Source organism: Manis pentadactyla, chromosome 4 (genome assembly GCF_030020395.1).
Source record: "Manis pentadactyla isolate mManPen7 chromosome 4, mManPen7.hap1, whole genome shotgun sequence".
Taxonomy (NCBI): Eukaryota; Metazoa; Chordata; class Mammalia; order Pholidota; family Manidae; genus Manis; species Manis pentadactyla.
In genome coordinates this window covers 146873094-146890145 of record NC_080022.1, presented here as the reverse complement: position 1 = coordinate 146890145, position 17052 = coordinate 146873094, and the positions used below count along the sequence as shown (strand labels likewise).

Genomic DNA, 17052 nt, shown 5'->3' with positions numbered 1-17052 from the left:
ATCAGCCATCTTTCCTAGGTCTAAGATGACTTTTCAGAGACTATTAACCTTATGGTTCTTCATCTGTTATTCAAGAAAGAAACCAATTATTCATTACTTTCATTAATAAGATATTCAAACACATAAAAATAAAAAGCTCATAAGCTTGTAGTTCTCAACTTACAGATGTCAGTGATAAGACAGGGATAATACAGGCATGTACACAAAGCTCACTTGGCTGTTTTTCAAAATCTTTTGCCAAGGAAACTCCCCACCCACCAAGACTCTAGTATGTCCCTTCCTCTATACCGATAATAATCATTCTAAATGAACACACACACACACACACACACACAAATGCACAAAACTACCCTCTAAAAGAAAATGAACTTATTAGTTAGACTATGAATTATATGCTTAAGGATTATCTAAATCAACACATTCACTTATAAAACTAAAAGCTCATTTCACTAAGAAACAACTATAGAACTGCATTTTGTTGGTATTTATTTACAGTTGGGAATCCTATTTACCATCTTTTCAAATTCCATGTTCTAGTACTGAGTTTAGCTTTTAGATTACAGTAATGGGAATACATACCAGTTTATACTCTTTCGAGTCAGAAAAATCTTATCAATGAACCTCACTTGGCAGGATATATATAGCAAGGCTTTGTGCCACCAATATGTCCTTAATAAGACTTGAATATCTAATTATAGGTCAAATTCCTACACACACAAAAGCACTGTACCAAAGATATTATGGTTATATTATCAATATTAATTTATCTGTGTGCTAATAATTTATTACATGGGCTAAAAATTTCAGCCCATCAGTTTGTAAGAGGGGGTGTAACTGGAGAAGTCTTGGTGGGTGGGGAATTTCCTTGGCAAGAGATTTTGAAAAACATAGCCAAATGATTCTTTGTGTGTATGCCTGTATTATCTCTGTCTTCTCATTGACATCTTTAAGTTGAGAACTACAACTTTATATGATTTTTTTATATTTATGTGTTTGAGTATCTTATCAACAAAACTAATAAAGAATTGGTTTCTTTCTTGAATAACAGGTAAAGAACCATAAGGTTAATATTCTCTGAAAAATCATCTTAGACCTGGGAAAGATGGTTGATTTATATTCTCTGCAATATAATAAATATGCAATAGCTGACACATATCATTTTCATGTCCTGACCACTATCCTGAATAATAATCCCCTTTCAGAAATTGCCTTGGAACAACCATGGCTTTCCTCAAAGTTAGAGTACATCTGCGATAAAAAGAAGTTCAAGAAAGCAGCACATAAAGGGCAAATACACATGAAATCATGTAACCACAAAGACATGATTAGCATGCTTTCCTATTAAAGAAAATGGGATGAGCAGAAATGCCTCTTATCCTTATTCTGTGTTAAAATCAGAATAAGAACAAATTATTGTAATCTGAGCCCAAAGTAAGAAGGTATGATTTACTTTTCAAGGAAGAAATGTATGGCTCTTTTTCACAGCTAAAGTATTTTTATTTCTAGTGACTCAGTTACTCAGTAAGTGCTTAGGAAAGCTATTATAAATAATAGCTTCATAAAATAATTTAAATGTTCAAGAGATCACTCTTTCTAGATCCCACTCAACTGAGGATATCAGCCATTGAAAATAGGTTATAATCAATGTCCTCACTTAAACTGATATATAGTTAGTGGCCACAAACAAAAGAAAAATTTATGCTAATGGTTCTATGAGTAGATCACTATTGAATATAATCAGTAAGCGGGTAAGTGGCTTGAAAAGTTCTATAAAGTAAATACCTTCTTAAGCTGTTCCTTCTGAAGTTTATATTCTCTCTTCTGGGACTTCAGAAAGCTGTTCAGTTCTTTCTTCTGCTGGGCCTGAAGATGTTGCTTAAATTTTTCCTCCTCCTTGGACATCACTTTAGCCTATAGCAAATTTTTTTAATGGATCAAATTAGCTCAGCAGGTAAGTTCAAAGCAGCCGTTTAATACACATTAGCAAGGATACTTCCTCCCACCTAAGAATATAACATCAGTATAATCATTACCAAAGCAAGAATATCCAATAAATTATTAAGTATTACTCAGCATCCTTATTTGAATTTCAGAGAACCAATAAAATGGAACTCATCTTTAAAATGCTGATCTTTTACAGGGTCAGTGTTTTCACCTTTTTTCCCCCATACTGGAGTATGCTGCCTGACACCCCTCCAATAAAGCAAAACAAATGTAATTAACTTATGACCTTTTATCTAGCTTGACTTGTATATTAAATAATGTAATACATTCATCTTCAAATTAATCCCTGACTTTTAATTTGTATTTTAAGTAATATGAAAATGTTAAATATTAAATCCCAGTATAATATTATCTTATTTCTGATGATATATGCAATAGTTGACCCATAAACAATGTGGAGATTAGGGGTGTTGACTCCCAACACAGTAAAAAAATCCTCATATAACTTTTCACTCCCCAAAAACTTAACACAGCATGCTGCTGACTGGAAACCTTACTAACAACAGGAACAGATATTCACACATATTCTGTGTGTTGTATAAATTATATACTGCATTCTTACAATAAAGAAAGCTAGAAAAAAGAAAATGATCTTTCAAACCATCTCTCAAAACATTTTCCAAGATGTTTATTGAAAAGCAATACGTGTATAAATGAGCCCGTGCAGTCCAAACCTATGTTATTCAAGGGTGAAGTATACATATTCATTGCAGAACATTTAGGAAATACAGAAACACACAAAGAAGAAAAATCTTGTATGATTTTACCAGCCAGAGACAACCAATATTAACATTTTGGTGCGGATCCTTCCTAATTTTTTCTAGGCATATATAGACATAGATATAAATATATAAAATGAATCTAAAATCATATTGCACATCATGTTTCATGAATTGCTTTCCTAAACATGTTAGTATCTACCACTTTACAAATTATTCAAGAAAGTAAACACCAAACACGATTCTAAATATTTTTACATTCTCTCACCAAATTATTTCAAAATCAAATATTCATTTACACCAGAAATTATTTTGCTAAATTCTCTATTACTGTGAGAGAGTGATTCTTCTTTTTTTGCAGGGAAGGGTGAGCAGGGTAGCTATAAATGCCTCAGGGTGGACTAGCCAGACATATTTGAAGATATAGTGTAAGTTTATTGAGAAGTTTACATTTTACTTGACAACTGTGATGATCAAAATAAATTGAAACAAATGGGAAAGCAAGGAAATTAGAAGACAAGTTTTCACATAACTCCTAAAAAAATGCAACTTTATCATATAGTCGAATGATACTTATTTGCAGTAAACAAATGGGCTAAATCTGGATCTGAAACCCTCTTAATCCCTCTTACTTTAACATTCTCTGTATATTATAGTACTCTTCAGTTCTTCTGATATAAAAATGCCACTATAAATTTAAGTCCAAAAAGTATACAGAGAATGATGAATGATTTCTGAAACCGAAATTAAATACTGATTTATCAAACTCCTCATATAACCAAAGTGTCCAAGGCCTAGAGCAGAATACTTAATGACTTTTTTTTAGTAAGTTATCATTGATATACACTCTTATGAAGGTTTCACACGAAAACCAATGTGGTTACTACATTCACCCATATCAAGTCCCTGCTCAAAACCCCACTGCAGTCACTGTCCATCAGTGTTGTAAGATGCCACAGTCACTACATGTCTTTTCTGTGCTACACTGTCTTCCCCATGATCCCCCCCACACCATGTGTGCTAATCATAATAGCCTCAATCCCCTTCTCGCTCCCTCCCCAACCACCCTCTCACACCCCTCTCCTTTGGTAACCGCTAGTCGCTTCTCAGAGTTTGTGAGTCTGCTGCTGTTTTGTTCCTTCAGTTTTGCTTCATTGTTATACTCCACAAATGAGGGAAATCATTTGGTATTTGTCTTTCTCTCCCTGACTTATTTCACTGAGCATAATACCCTCTAGCTCCATCCATGTTGTTGCAAACGGTAGGATTTGTTTTCTTTGTATGGCTGAAAAATATTCTGTTGTGTATATGTACCACTTCTTCTCTATCCATCCATCTACTAGTGGACACTTAGGTTGCTTCCATATCATGGCTATTGTAAATAGTGCTACAATAAACATAGGGGTGCATATGTCTTTTTGAATCTGACAGCTTGTTTTCTCTGGGTAAATTCCTAGGAGTGGAATTCCCGGACTAAATGGAATTTCTATTTTCAGTTTTTGGAGGAACCTCCATATTGCTATCCACAATGCTTGAACCAGTTTACATTCCCACCAGCAGTGTAGGAGGAATCCCCTTTCTCCACATCCTAGCCACCATAATTGCTCATAGTTTTTTCTATGTTGGTCATACTAACTGGTGTGAGGTGATAGCTCATTGTGCTTTTAAAATTAGTGATGTGGAGCATCTTTCCAAGTGCCTGTTGCCCATCTGGATTTCTTCTTTGGAGAAGTGTCTGTTCATATCCTGTGCCCATTTTTTAATCAGGTTATTTGCTTTTTGGGTGTTGAGGCATGTAAGCTCTTTACATATTTTGGATGTTAATCATTTGTCAAATATGTCATTTACAAATATATTCTCCCATACTGTCGGATGCCTTTTTGTTCTGCTGATGGTGTCCTTTGCTATACAGAACCTTGATGTAGTCCCATTTGTTCATTTTTGCTTTTGTTTCCCTTGCCCAAGGAGATGTGTTCAGGAAAAAGCTGCTCATGTTTATGTTCAGGAGATTTTTGCATATGTTGTCTTCTAAGAGTTTTATGGTTTCATGACTTACATTCAGGTCTTTGATCCATTTTGAGTTTACTTTCATGTATGGGGTAAGACAATAATCTAGTTTCATTCTCTTGCATGTAGCTGTCCAGTTTTGCCAACACCAGTTGTTGAAGACACTGTTGTTTCCCCACTGTATGTCCATGGCTCCTTTATCATATATTTACTGACCATATGTGCTTGGGTTTTTATCTGGGATCCCTAGTGTGTTCCACTGGTCTGTGGGTCTGTTCTCGTGCCAGTACCAAATTGTCTTTGCAGTAGAGCTTGAAGTCAGGGACCATAATCCCCCACCTGCTTTATTCTTCCTTCTCATGATTGCTTTGGCTATTTGGGGTCTTCCGTGGTACCATATGAATTTTAGAACTATGTGATCTAGTTCATTGAAGAATGCTGTTGGCATTTTGCTAGGCACTGCATTGAATTAGTAGATTGCTTCAGGCAGGATGGCCATTTTGACAGTATTAAATCTTCCTTTCCATGTTTATTGGTATCTTCTTTCTCTCGACTGTCTTGTAGTTTTCAGGGTATAGGTCTTTCACTTTCTTCATTTGTTTTTATCCCTAGGTATTTTATTCTTATTGATGCAATTGTGAATGGAATTGTTTTCCTGATTTCTCTTTCTGCTAGTTAATCATTAGTGTATAGGAATGCAACAGATTTCTCTGTATTAGCTTTGTATCCTCCCACTTTGCTGAATTCAGTTATTAGTTCTAGTAGGGTAGGGGTGGATTCTTCAGGGATTTTTATGTATGATATCATGTAATCTCAAACAGTGACAGTTTAACTTCTTCTTTTCCAATCTGGATAACTTTTATTTCTTTGTGTTGTCTGATTGCCATGGCTAGGACCTCCAGTACTATGTTGAATAAAAGTGGGGAGAGTGGGCATCCTTGTCTTCTTTCTGATCTTAGAGGAAAAGCTTTCAGCTTCCCACCATTAAGTATGATGTTGGCTGTGGGTTTGTCATATATGGCCTTTATTATGTTGAGTTACTTGCCCTCTATACTCATTTTGTTGAGATTTTTTACCATGAATGGATGCTGAATGTTGTTGAATGCTTTTTCAGCTTCTATGGAGATGGTCATGTGGTTTTTGTCTTTGTTTTTGTCAATGTGGTGGATGACGCTGATGGATGTCTGAATGTTGTACCATCCTTGCATCCGTGGAATAAATCATATTTGATCATGATAGACGATCTGGTTGGTATATTTTTTTATTTGATTTTGTTGAGTATTTTTGCACCTAGGTTCACAGGGGTATTGGTCTCTAATTTTCTTTTTTGTGGGGTATTTGCCTAGTTTTGGTATTAGAGTGATGCTGGCTTCATAGAATGAGGTGGAAGTATTCCCTCCTCTTCTACTCTTTGGAAAACTTTAAGGAGGATGGGTATTAGGTCTTCACTAAATGTTCGATAGAATTCAGCAGTGAAGCCATCTGGTGCACGAGTTTTACTCTTAGGTAGTTTTTTGATTACCAATTCAGTTTTGCTGCAGGTAATTGGTCTGTTCAGATTTTCTGTTTCTTTCTGGGTCAGCCATGGAAGGTTGTACTTTTCTTGAATGTTGTCCATTTCTTCTAGGTTATCCAGTTTTTTAGCATACAATTTTTCATAGTATTCTCTTCTAATTCTTTGTATTTCTGTGGTGTCTGTAGTGATTTTCCTTTTCATTTCTGATACTCTTTATGTTTACTCTCTATTTTTTCTTGATAAGTCTGGCTAGGGGTTTATCTATTTTGCTTATTTTCTCAAAAAACCAGCTCCTGCTTTCATTGATTCTATTGTTTTAATCTTCTCAATTTATTTAAGCGAGCTGTAATCTTTATTATGTCCCTCCTTCTACTGACTTGGGCCTCATTTGTTCTTCTTTGTCTAGGTTTTTTAATTGTGAGTTTAGACTGTTCATATGGAATTTTTCTTCTTTCCTCAGGAAGGCCCTATTGCAATAAACTTCCTTCTTAGCACGGCCTTTGCTGCATACCACAGATTTTTGTGGTGTTGAATTAGTGTTGTCATTTGCCTCCATATATTGCTTGATCTGTTTTTATTTGGTCATTGATCCACTGATTATTTAGGAGCATGTTGTTAAGCCTCCATGTGTTTGTGGGCTTTTTCACTTTCTTTGAGTAATTTATTTCTAGGTTCATACCTTTGTGGTCTGAGAAGCTGGTTGGTACAATTTCAATATTTTTGAATTTACTGAGACTCCTTTTTGTGGCCTAGTACATGATCTATTCTGGAAAATGTTCCATGTGCACCTGAGAAGAATGTGTATACTGTGGCTTTTTGGTGGAGCATTCTGTAGATATCAGTTAGGTCCATCTGTTCTAAAGTGTTGTTCAGTGCCTCTGTCATGTTACTTGATTTGTCCTTTGGAGTGAGTGGTGTGTTGAAGTCTCCTAAAATGAATGCATTGCATTCTATTTCCCCTTTTAATTCTGTTAGTATTTGTTTCACACAAGTAGGTAATCCTGTGTTGGGTGCATAGATATTTATAATGGTTATATATCCTCTTGTTGGACTGACCCCTTTATCATTCTGTAATGTCGTTCTTTGTCTCTTACTTTCTGTGTTTTGAAGTCTATTTTGTCTGACACAAGTACTGCAACTCCTGCTTTTTTCTCCCTATTAGATGCATGAAATATCATTTCCCATCCCTTTACTTTCAGTCTGTGTATGTCTTTGGGTTTGAAGTGAGTCTCTTGTAGGCAGCATATAGACGGTTCTTCTTCTGTTATCCATTCAGTGACTCTATGTCTTTTGATTGGTGCATTCAGACCATTTACATTTATAGTGATTATCGATAATTATGTACTTATTGCCTTTGCAGGCTTTAGATTTGTGGTTACCAAAGGTTCAAGGGTAACTTCCTTACTATCTAAGAGTCTAACTAAACTCACTTACTATGCTATTACAAACACAATCCAAAGGTTTTTTTTTTTCCTCTTTTTTCTTCCTCCTCCATTCTTTATATATTAGGTATCATATTCTGTACTCTTTGTCTACCCTTCACCTACTTTGTGGTAGTTGATTTAATTCTGCATTTGCTTAGTAATTAATTTTTCTCCTTTCTTTACTGTGCTTTCATGACCTCTGGTGACAGCTGTTTAGCCTTAGGTACACTTCCACCTATAGCAGTCCCTCCAAAATACACTGTAGAGACAGTTTGTGGGAGGTAAATTCTCTCAGCTTTTGCTTTTCTGGAAATTGTTGAATCCCTCCTTTAACTTTAAATGATAATCTTTCCAGGTAGAGTATTCTTGCTTCTGCTTCATTGCATTAAATATATCATGCCACTCCCTTCTGGCCTGTAAGGTTTCAGCTGCATAGTCTGATGATAGCCTGATTTGTTTTCCTTTGTATATGATCTTTTTACTCTCTGTGCCTTCTTTTAATACTCTGTCCTTATCCTTGATCTTTGCCATTTTAATTATTATATGTTTTGGTGTTGTCTTCCTTGGGTCCCCTGTGTTGGGAGATCTGTGCACCTCCATGGCCTGAGAGACTATCTCCTTCCCCAGACTGGGGAAGTTTTCAGCAATTACCTCCTCAAAGACACTTTCCCTTTTACTCTCTCTTCTTCTCTGGTACCCCTATAGTACAAATATTGTTCCATTTGCATTGGTCACACAGTTCTCTCAATATTCTTTCATTCCTAAAGATCCTTTTTTCTGTGCCTCAGCTTCGTTGTATTCCTCTTCTCTACTGTCTTTTTCATTTATTGTCTCCTCTATCATATCTAATCTGCTTTTAAATCCCCCTATTGTATTCCATAATGAATGGATCTCTGCCTTGAATTCGTTCCTGAGTTCTTGAATATTTTTCTGTACCTCTATGAGCATGTTTATGACTTCTTTTTAAAATGTCTTTCAGGAAGGTTGATGAGTTCATTTTCACTTGATTCTTTTTCTGGCATTTTTGGGATCAGGGGTTGAACCTGAGAAGAATGTGTATCCTGTGGCTTTTTGGTGGACTATTCTGTAGATATCTGTTAGGTCCATCTGTTCTAAAGCGTTTCATCCCTTTGATGTTCCTTATCTATATGTGGCACCCTCTATTACTCAGAAGGTCTACTCTCTGGAGCTGCTTAGCCCATGGAGGGAAGTCGGGGGTCGCAGGGGAGTGGTGCTGGTCACTGGGGGTTGGGAAGAGCTGTTTCCTGCTTCCTGGCTACTGTGCCTCTCTCCACAGCCAGACCAGTGGGCCGAACACACAGGTGTAACCCTGTATGCTTTGCATTTGTAGCTGCTGTAGGCAGGGCTTCCCTCTGGCTGGACTGACACCAGGGCAGGGGCAGCTGGTTTGCAAGCCAGTGCCAGCTGTCTGGAAGGTGCAGCAGGCTGCGTATCATGGTGGAAGGCCTCGGAGCTGGGTAGCCAGCCTGGGGGATGTAGCGCCTGAGGTTTCTGAAAAGTTCCCAATCTGCTGGGCAAAGTGTACCTAGACAATTTTGTCTACCTGTCCTTTTTCCTGAGCAGCTAGCCCTATGCAATGCTTGCCCGTTTAGTAGTCCTCTCACTGTTAGGAAGTCTCTTATACTGCCTGCCTTTCTTTTGTCCCAGAGCAGCCAGATGTGGATCCCCATTTTCCACAAGCAGCTGGAATCTCAGTCTCTCCAAGTGTTCCTCCTGTCTTAGCTTTCCAACCCCACTAACTGCCAGAGCACCATGCAATGTGGGTTTGTGCTCCCACAGCACTGCAGCTCTCCAGGGCTGGGTGTTCAGCCGTCCCAGGCCTCCACCCATCCCCACTCCATTTCTCTTCCTTCTGCCAGTGAGTTGGGGTGGGGGAAGAGTGTGGGTCCCTCCAGATCACGGCTTTCATATGTTACCCTTTTAGAGGTTTGTTTTTTCTCCAGGTGTAAGCAGTCTGGGGTAGCCTTCTTTCCTGTTGATCTTTTAGGGTTAGTTGTATTAACTATATTTTTGTATCATATGTGGTTTGGGGAGGAGGCCTCTTCTCACCTGTCACGTCATCATCTTCAATCTGATCTACCTGACTTAACCACTGTTACACGATAAAACTATCAAGTCATCAATCCCATATCTACAGGTTCCCAGACTCAGCACTGGAAATTTTACCTATTATATAAATATTTCTCCCTTTCCTCAACTGATTTGCTTGGTTCTGGTGAACAGATACCCTAATAGCAAAATGCCATCTTGGTTAATTTGAAATAGTCACAAGTTAGAATAAATACATTAGTAATACTGATCAGCTACCTCTTTTTCCAGAGCAGCCTGATGTTTCTTGATAAGTTTCGCCATTTCTGCCGCAAAGTTGTTACACTGAGTTTCAAAATCTTTTTCTAATCTGAAACGATGTTCATCCATCTCAGCCTTTAGCTTGTTTTCCAGAGTCACCAGCTTTCTTCGATGTTGCCGCCTCATTTCGATGTAACAAAACATTTGTTCTCTAGGCTCCTGTTCTTGTATTTGCCTTGTAACCTACAGCAATGGAGAGGAAAGAGTGAAATAAAGCAAAACCTTTTTCTTTCAAAACCATCTTGGACCAGTCCACTATCAACTAAGCAGGTAATTCATGTAGGAGAACCCAGTCAACAGCTTCTAATAAAATTTCATCTGAAGAAGCAGACAAACTAGCTGGTTCTAAAATTTAAATGGGAATGTAAAAGACCTAGAATAGCCAAAATTTTGAGGGGGAATAAAAAGTTGGAAGACGTAAACTTCAGTAATCAAAACACTGGTACTGGTATAAGGACAGACTGAATAGAGCAAAGGTACACAGTAAAATCTGGAAACCGACCCACATATATTCAGTCAATTGATGTGCTACCAAAAAGTCAAGTTAATTCAAAGAGGAAAGGAAAGTGTTTTTAACAAACCCTGCTGTAACAACTGGTTCTCTGTATTCAAAGTGAATCAATGCTCAATCATTCTATATACAGAAATTGATTTGAAAAGAATGACTTGACCTAAACCTAAAATCCAGAATCATACAGCAGAAGAAAACACAGAATATTGTCATGACCTTGGGGCAGCAAATATTTCTTGGAAAGGACACAAAAAACACTGATTATAATGAAAAAATGTACCAACTGCATTCTCAAACAGAGACAAAATTCATAATGTAAGATTAATCATGTAAAGTGAACAACTGAGTAGCATTTTGTATATTCATGATGTTCTGCAACCACTGCCCTTAGTATAAAGAAAAAAATGTACAAACTGGATTCTTAAATAGAGGCAAAATTCACACAATGTATGATTAATCATTTAATGTGAGGAATTCAGTAGCATTTAGTATATTCATGATGTTCTGCAATGACTGCCCGTGTCTAGTTACAAAGCATATTTAACACCTCAGGAGGAAACAGAAAACCCTGTATGTTTTAAGCACGTGCTCCCCATTCTCCCCTTCTCGTCACCACCAATCTATCTTTTGTCTACGGATTGATCTATTTTAGATGTTTCATATACTATGTGACCTGTTGTATCTGGCTTCTTTCACCTAGCATGTTTCTAAGGTTCATCCATATTGCATAGCATGTATTAGTACTACATTCCTTTTTATAGGTGATTAATATTCCACGGTATGCACATACCCTAATTTGTTTATCCATTGATTTGTTGCTGGACCTCTGGGTTATTTCCACATTTTGGCTATTGTGAATACTGCTGTTATGAACATTTGTGTATATGCATTTGCTTAAGTACCTGCTTTCAATTGTTTTGGGTGTATATCTAGGAGTAGAATTTCTGGGTCATGGGGAAATGCTATGTTTAACTTTTTGAGAAATCGTCAAGTGTTTTCCACAGCAGCTCACATTTTACATTCCTACCAGAAATACAGAGCAGGAGTTCCAATTTCTCCATGTGCTCCCTAATTGTTATTTTCCATCTTTGTTTTTGCTCTTCTCTTTTCATAGCTAGCCATCTAACAAAACAGCAGCAGACTCACAGAGTCCAAGAAGGGACTAGCAGTCAACAAAGGAAGGGGGTGGGAAGGGTGGGTGGGGAGGGAGGGAGAAGAGGATTAAGGGGCATTATGATTAACACACATAGTGTAGAAGGGGGAGACGGGAAGGCAGTAATAGCACAGAGAAGACAAGCAGTGACTCTATAGCATCTTACTACGCTGATGGACAATGACTTCAATTGGTGTTAGCAGGGGACTCAATAATATGCATGAATGTAGTAACCAATGTTGCTCATGTGAAACCTTCATAAGATTGTGTATCAATGATACCTTAACAAAAAAACAAAATAGTTAGCCATCCTAGTGGCTGTAAGGTGGTACCTCATTGTGGTTTTGATTTGTGTTTCCCTAATAACTACTTATATTGAGCATCTTTTCATGTGCTTCTTGGCCATTTGTATATATTCTTTGGATAAATGTCTATTCAGGTCATTAACACATTTAAAAAAATTGAGGTACAGTTGATATATTAATCCTAATAATATTTTGGTAGAGTCTTTAGGGCTTTCTCTATGTACTATCGGGTCATCTCCAAACAGTGACAGTTTTGTTTCACTTCTTCCTTACCAGTGTGGATGCCTTTTATTTCTTTTTCTTGCCTGATTAATGTAGCTAGGACTTCCAACACTCTGTTGAATAAAAGTGTTGTGAGTAGGCATCCTTGTCTTATTCCCGATTTTAGAGGAAGCTTTTTTATGGCCTTTACTCATTTTTAATGGGTTGTTTAAATTGGATTTTAAAACTAAAAAGTTTTAATTTATTACAGATGGAGAAAAAATATTTGCAAGACATATCTGAGATATAATACTTGTACCCAGAGTATATAACAACTCCTACTAATCAGTATTAAAAGATGAACACTGGAATAAGAAAACAGACAAAAGACTTAAGAAAACACTTCACTGAAGAGATACACGAATGGACAATAAACACATGAAAAGGTGATTCTGGTGCCATTGTCAGTCATAGGGAATTGCAAAAACAACTATCATGAGATTCCATTTCATTCCCACTGGAACGGCTAAAATAGAAAAGACTGACAAACCAAATGCTGGAGAATATGTGAACCAATTGCAACTCTTATACATTGTTAATGGGGATGTGAAACAGTACAACCATTTTGGAAAGCTGCTTGACAGTTTCTTATGAAGTCCAACATACATATGCCCTATGACTCAGCAATATTACCCTATGTATTTGTCATAGAAATTAATACATCATGTTCACATAAAGACATGTACAATGTTTATAGTATCTTAGTATGCTGATGGACAGTGACTGTAATGGGGTATGTGGTGGGGATTTGATAATAGGGGGAGTCTAGTAACCATAACGTTGCTCATGTAATTGTACATTAATGATACCAAAATAAAAAGAATAAAAGTATTTATTTCATTTTCCACTTGCCCCTTAGTAACCTCTCATCTACTTTCTATGAATATGACTATTTTAGATATTTCATATAAGTGGAATTCTAATAACATTTTCCCTTTTGTGTCTGGCTTATATCACTTAGCATGTTTTCAAGGTTCACTCACATTGTAGCATACATTAGAATGCCATTTCTTTTCACAGCTGAATAATATTCCATTATATGTATATATTATGGTTTGTTCATCCATTCATGTGTTGATGAACACTTGGGTTGGTTCCATCTTTTAGCTATTGTGCCCAGTAACTTTTTGGTAATATTGAAAATAGTGAAGTTAAAAAGGAAGCATTTCCATCAATTGCAAAAAGGAGTTACCTGACCTTCAAATGTTTTCAGGAAAATTTAAAATCTTACACGTGAAAGTGTAGCAAACATCCGTATTTCCTAAACCAAGAAGGTGTAATTTTCTACAGTTACACTGTTTTACTTAAAAAATGTAAACATTATGGAAAATGCAAAAATCACTTTTGATTGTCACCCACCTTAACCCTTTCTCCACTTCCCAAAGGCAACCATTATCATTAATATCATGTTGTATACTTACTATTTTTAAATACCTTCATTTTCATCTATGTAACTTCAGATAATACATTATATGGCATTTCTTTCTCTCTTTCTTTTAAGATTTAAAAAATATTCTTTTTGCATTCCAAAACATGTTCCCTAAATGCAGACATTAAACTGGGTATTTAAAAGCCTTTTGCCACTTTAAAATAAGTTGCCTAAAATTATGTTCCAAACTTCTGAAACATCAAAGGAAAAAAAAACCCAAACTCTTAGACTAACCAGACTAAGAAAATTAGTTACCAAATTTGAAATTTTTTTCACTGAAATCCAAATACTCACAGGTTTTAAATCGATGACAGAACTACTAGGCGTGACTGGGTGGTTTCCCTCCATCATGTCTAGCTCTCTCTCAGCATCTGAGGCATCTGGAAAACTGCTGACACTAGTGCTTTGACTACTGGCCCCGCTGGACATACTGGGAACAGCCTGATGACTTTCAACACTATTCACTGTCCCTTTCCATCCAACACAGTAATCTAGTTCCTGAGGGAAAAGAGCATTAGATTCAAATATCTTTATCTCCTAAATACTTGATTATTAGCACCTAGCACACTGCTTGGCACACACAGTCTTTAGAAAGTTGGTGGTTTATTTTGAGAAATTTCTTGTATTTGCCAAGACCAGGAAGTTTATCAATTGTTAGTTGACAGATAAAAAAAGTGACCAAAAAGTAAATACCAAAAAGCCCAACCATGTCAATTCCAAGTTATTTCCAAAGTGTAGTCTTTTTCTATAATTTTTGACATTAGTTTGAAATCCATTTCTACTACACATCTCACGGGGTATACACAGGGACGCTGCTCATTTCTCAATGATTCCAATGGTGAAAACAAACACCAACCTTTTTTTTTAATCCTATAAACATCACTTTTACTTATTTTTTATTGAAGCCTTTTATATTTCTTTTCTTCTCAGAATATAGTCTTTAGCCTAAACTTTTTCCACTAAGTAATTTAATATTAATTCCTATCTCTTTCTGTGTAAAATTAAAAATTGTATATTTAATCATAATTAGAAGACTATTCTGAACAAATCCGGCAAGCTTTGGTATCTGGGCCCCAATATTATAGTCTTACCATACCAAAATTATTTAAGATAAGCAGAATAATAAATACAGACCCATGGTATATAGAGGGTCTTTTCTTACATCCACAGCCTAAAAAAGTTGCTGTTATTCTAATGTTTAATGACATTAGGATTTTATTAATTTCACTTTACTGAAGTATTTCGTATACCTAAAATAGCCCCAATTTTCTAGTGACTACTGTTAGATCTAAAAGGCAATATCAAAAACACCAAAACTGTATGCAAGAGAGTCTTTTATTTTATAGTTCATTAATCATGTAGTGCTTTTAAAAAGAAAAGTAACTACTACTCCTGTTTTCAGAATGCAGGGATCTTTCTCAGTAGAAAGCAATAAAAAAGAATCAAAGCTTTGGCATTGTGACATGAGCAAAGAAGAAAACAGAAAACACTTAGACTAAAAAAGATAGCTCCACAAATAATAAACTTTATATTTTCCTTGTGAGAAAGTTCTATAACATTTCTCCAGCAAATTTGGAAACATGGCAAAATGGAAAGAACTTGGTCTCAGGAGTCATATATGAATCCGAACACATATGCTTCTACAGTAATAAGTTAGTTAACCACTCTGGGCCTTATTTTACTCACCTATAAAATGAGTATTTTAGAACCATGTAGAGGAATGAATCCCTGTACACAACTGAAAAGAATCAAGTGTTCTTAGTAACAGAATAAGAATGCTTGGTAATTTTTTTCCCTCAGGATAAGTTTAGTTAAGTTACATGTTTATTTTATTTACTTATTTATTTTTAAAGAAGCAAGAAATTTCCAATTTAATAAACACTTATCAAACATTATATAAAAGGCACTGGGGGAAAGGTTTATACAATAACCAAGATAAGGACAATGGTTGGTAATTCTAATGACTTCTGTGTGAGCACCGTCAACTTCCAAAGCCTGTAATTTCAAATACTTCCAGAAGCATGTCCCAAGCCATCAGACAATCAGGAAAAAAGTGCCCCGTAGCCCAGAATTTTGAGAGGGACTAGATTAAATAAAAGTTAAACAGCTTTCTTTAATAGACTTCACAGAGCTTTACTATGCTAATGTGCACTACCAAGAGGATGGTTTTAAGAATGGAAAACCTTTTTCCCCATCTGGGTGGAACCTTAGAGAATCACTGTTAAGGCACAATTTGGAATCCACTGATATAAAAGATTCTTGGCAAGAAAAGTTGCATAAGGAAAGAAGTCAATAAAGAGACCCCAATACTTGAGCCATTTCTAAGTTATTACCTCTTCTTCCTGTGACTCTACTGCTGGTCCATTATGTGCCTCCTGGGAAAGCACCTTTGTCCTCTGAATAAGATCGATTAACACTGTTTCAGGGCGCTCCCGACGAACAAACATGTGCTGGTTAAGAGTAGAAGGCAAAAGTCAGGTTGAGACCTACATATTTTTTCATTCAGAACAAATGAATCCCTTCTTAGACCCTAGAGTTACTATCCTAAATAATGATAGATAATGCATGTAATCTGTAGCTACCTAGTTCTGTTATGCTTTTTACTTCTTATATTTATAAAATTTAATTTACATGTATACACTCTGTGCCTACATAACATCCCCCGTACTTTTTATGAAAACTTTGAACATGACACCTTTGTTGGCCAACTGAAAATGCAGAGTTGAAATAATCAAGAGTCTAAGTAAACATTAAGAATTAAGTCCAATTACATCCCTAAGTAAACGCTCACAAATTCTTAGAACTGATTTCATAGAGGAGACATGTTCAGTTCTGAATTACATTAGATTTCAACAGGAATGTATTCAGTGATGGTGAATTACGTAACATACCACTTGGGTATTTCGGGTTCCTTTATGTTGCTTAAATGACACTTCATAAAACACTAGCAGTTGATTAAAAGACATGTATCAGTGATTTTTACCATTAATACTTAATACAGCTTAACATTATCAAATACAGAAAAGTAGAAAGAACAATTCTGCCATAAGATTATCATTGTTACTTTTGGTATTTTTTGGATATTTATTTCTTCTCAGAAATTTTCTGTGTATAGATTTTGTTTTGTAGTTAGCACGGATTGCAGAAAGATGCCTTGTGCACTGGAGTTCATGAGATAATCTTGAATTCTTTTAAGACTTCTACCTCCTTTACTAGCTCAAATTTATTTCTTCTCTGAAGAGTTGTAACTATATATTATTCTCTTTTCATTGCTGTAAGTATTATGCTATTTCAACTCATAAACATAATGCCTACAGACTACTTCATCAAATGTTCATGCCAAAATTACATAA

General features: G+C 36.0%; 1 protein-coding gene across 1 annotated transcript in view; it reads right to left on the bottom strand.

Annotated features, from left to right (window-relative positions):
* The window catches only part of LOC130683240 (serine/threonine-protein kinase TAO1-like), a 58032-nt gene that overhangs the window by 19768 nt on the left and 21212 nt on the right, over positions 1 to 17052 (bottom strand). Inside the window, 4 exon segments of the mRNA XM_057499500.1 lie at positions 1783 to 1911; positions 9999 to 10223; positions 13994 to 14197; positions 16033 to 16149. Of these exon segments, the coding sequence (XP_057355483.1) occupies positions 1783 to 1911; positions 9999 to 10223; positions 13994 to 14197; positions 16033 to 16149 (675 nt within the window).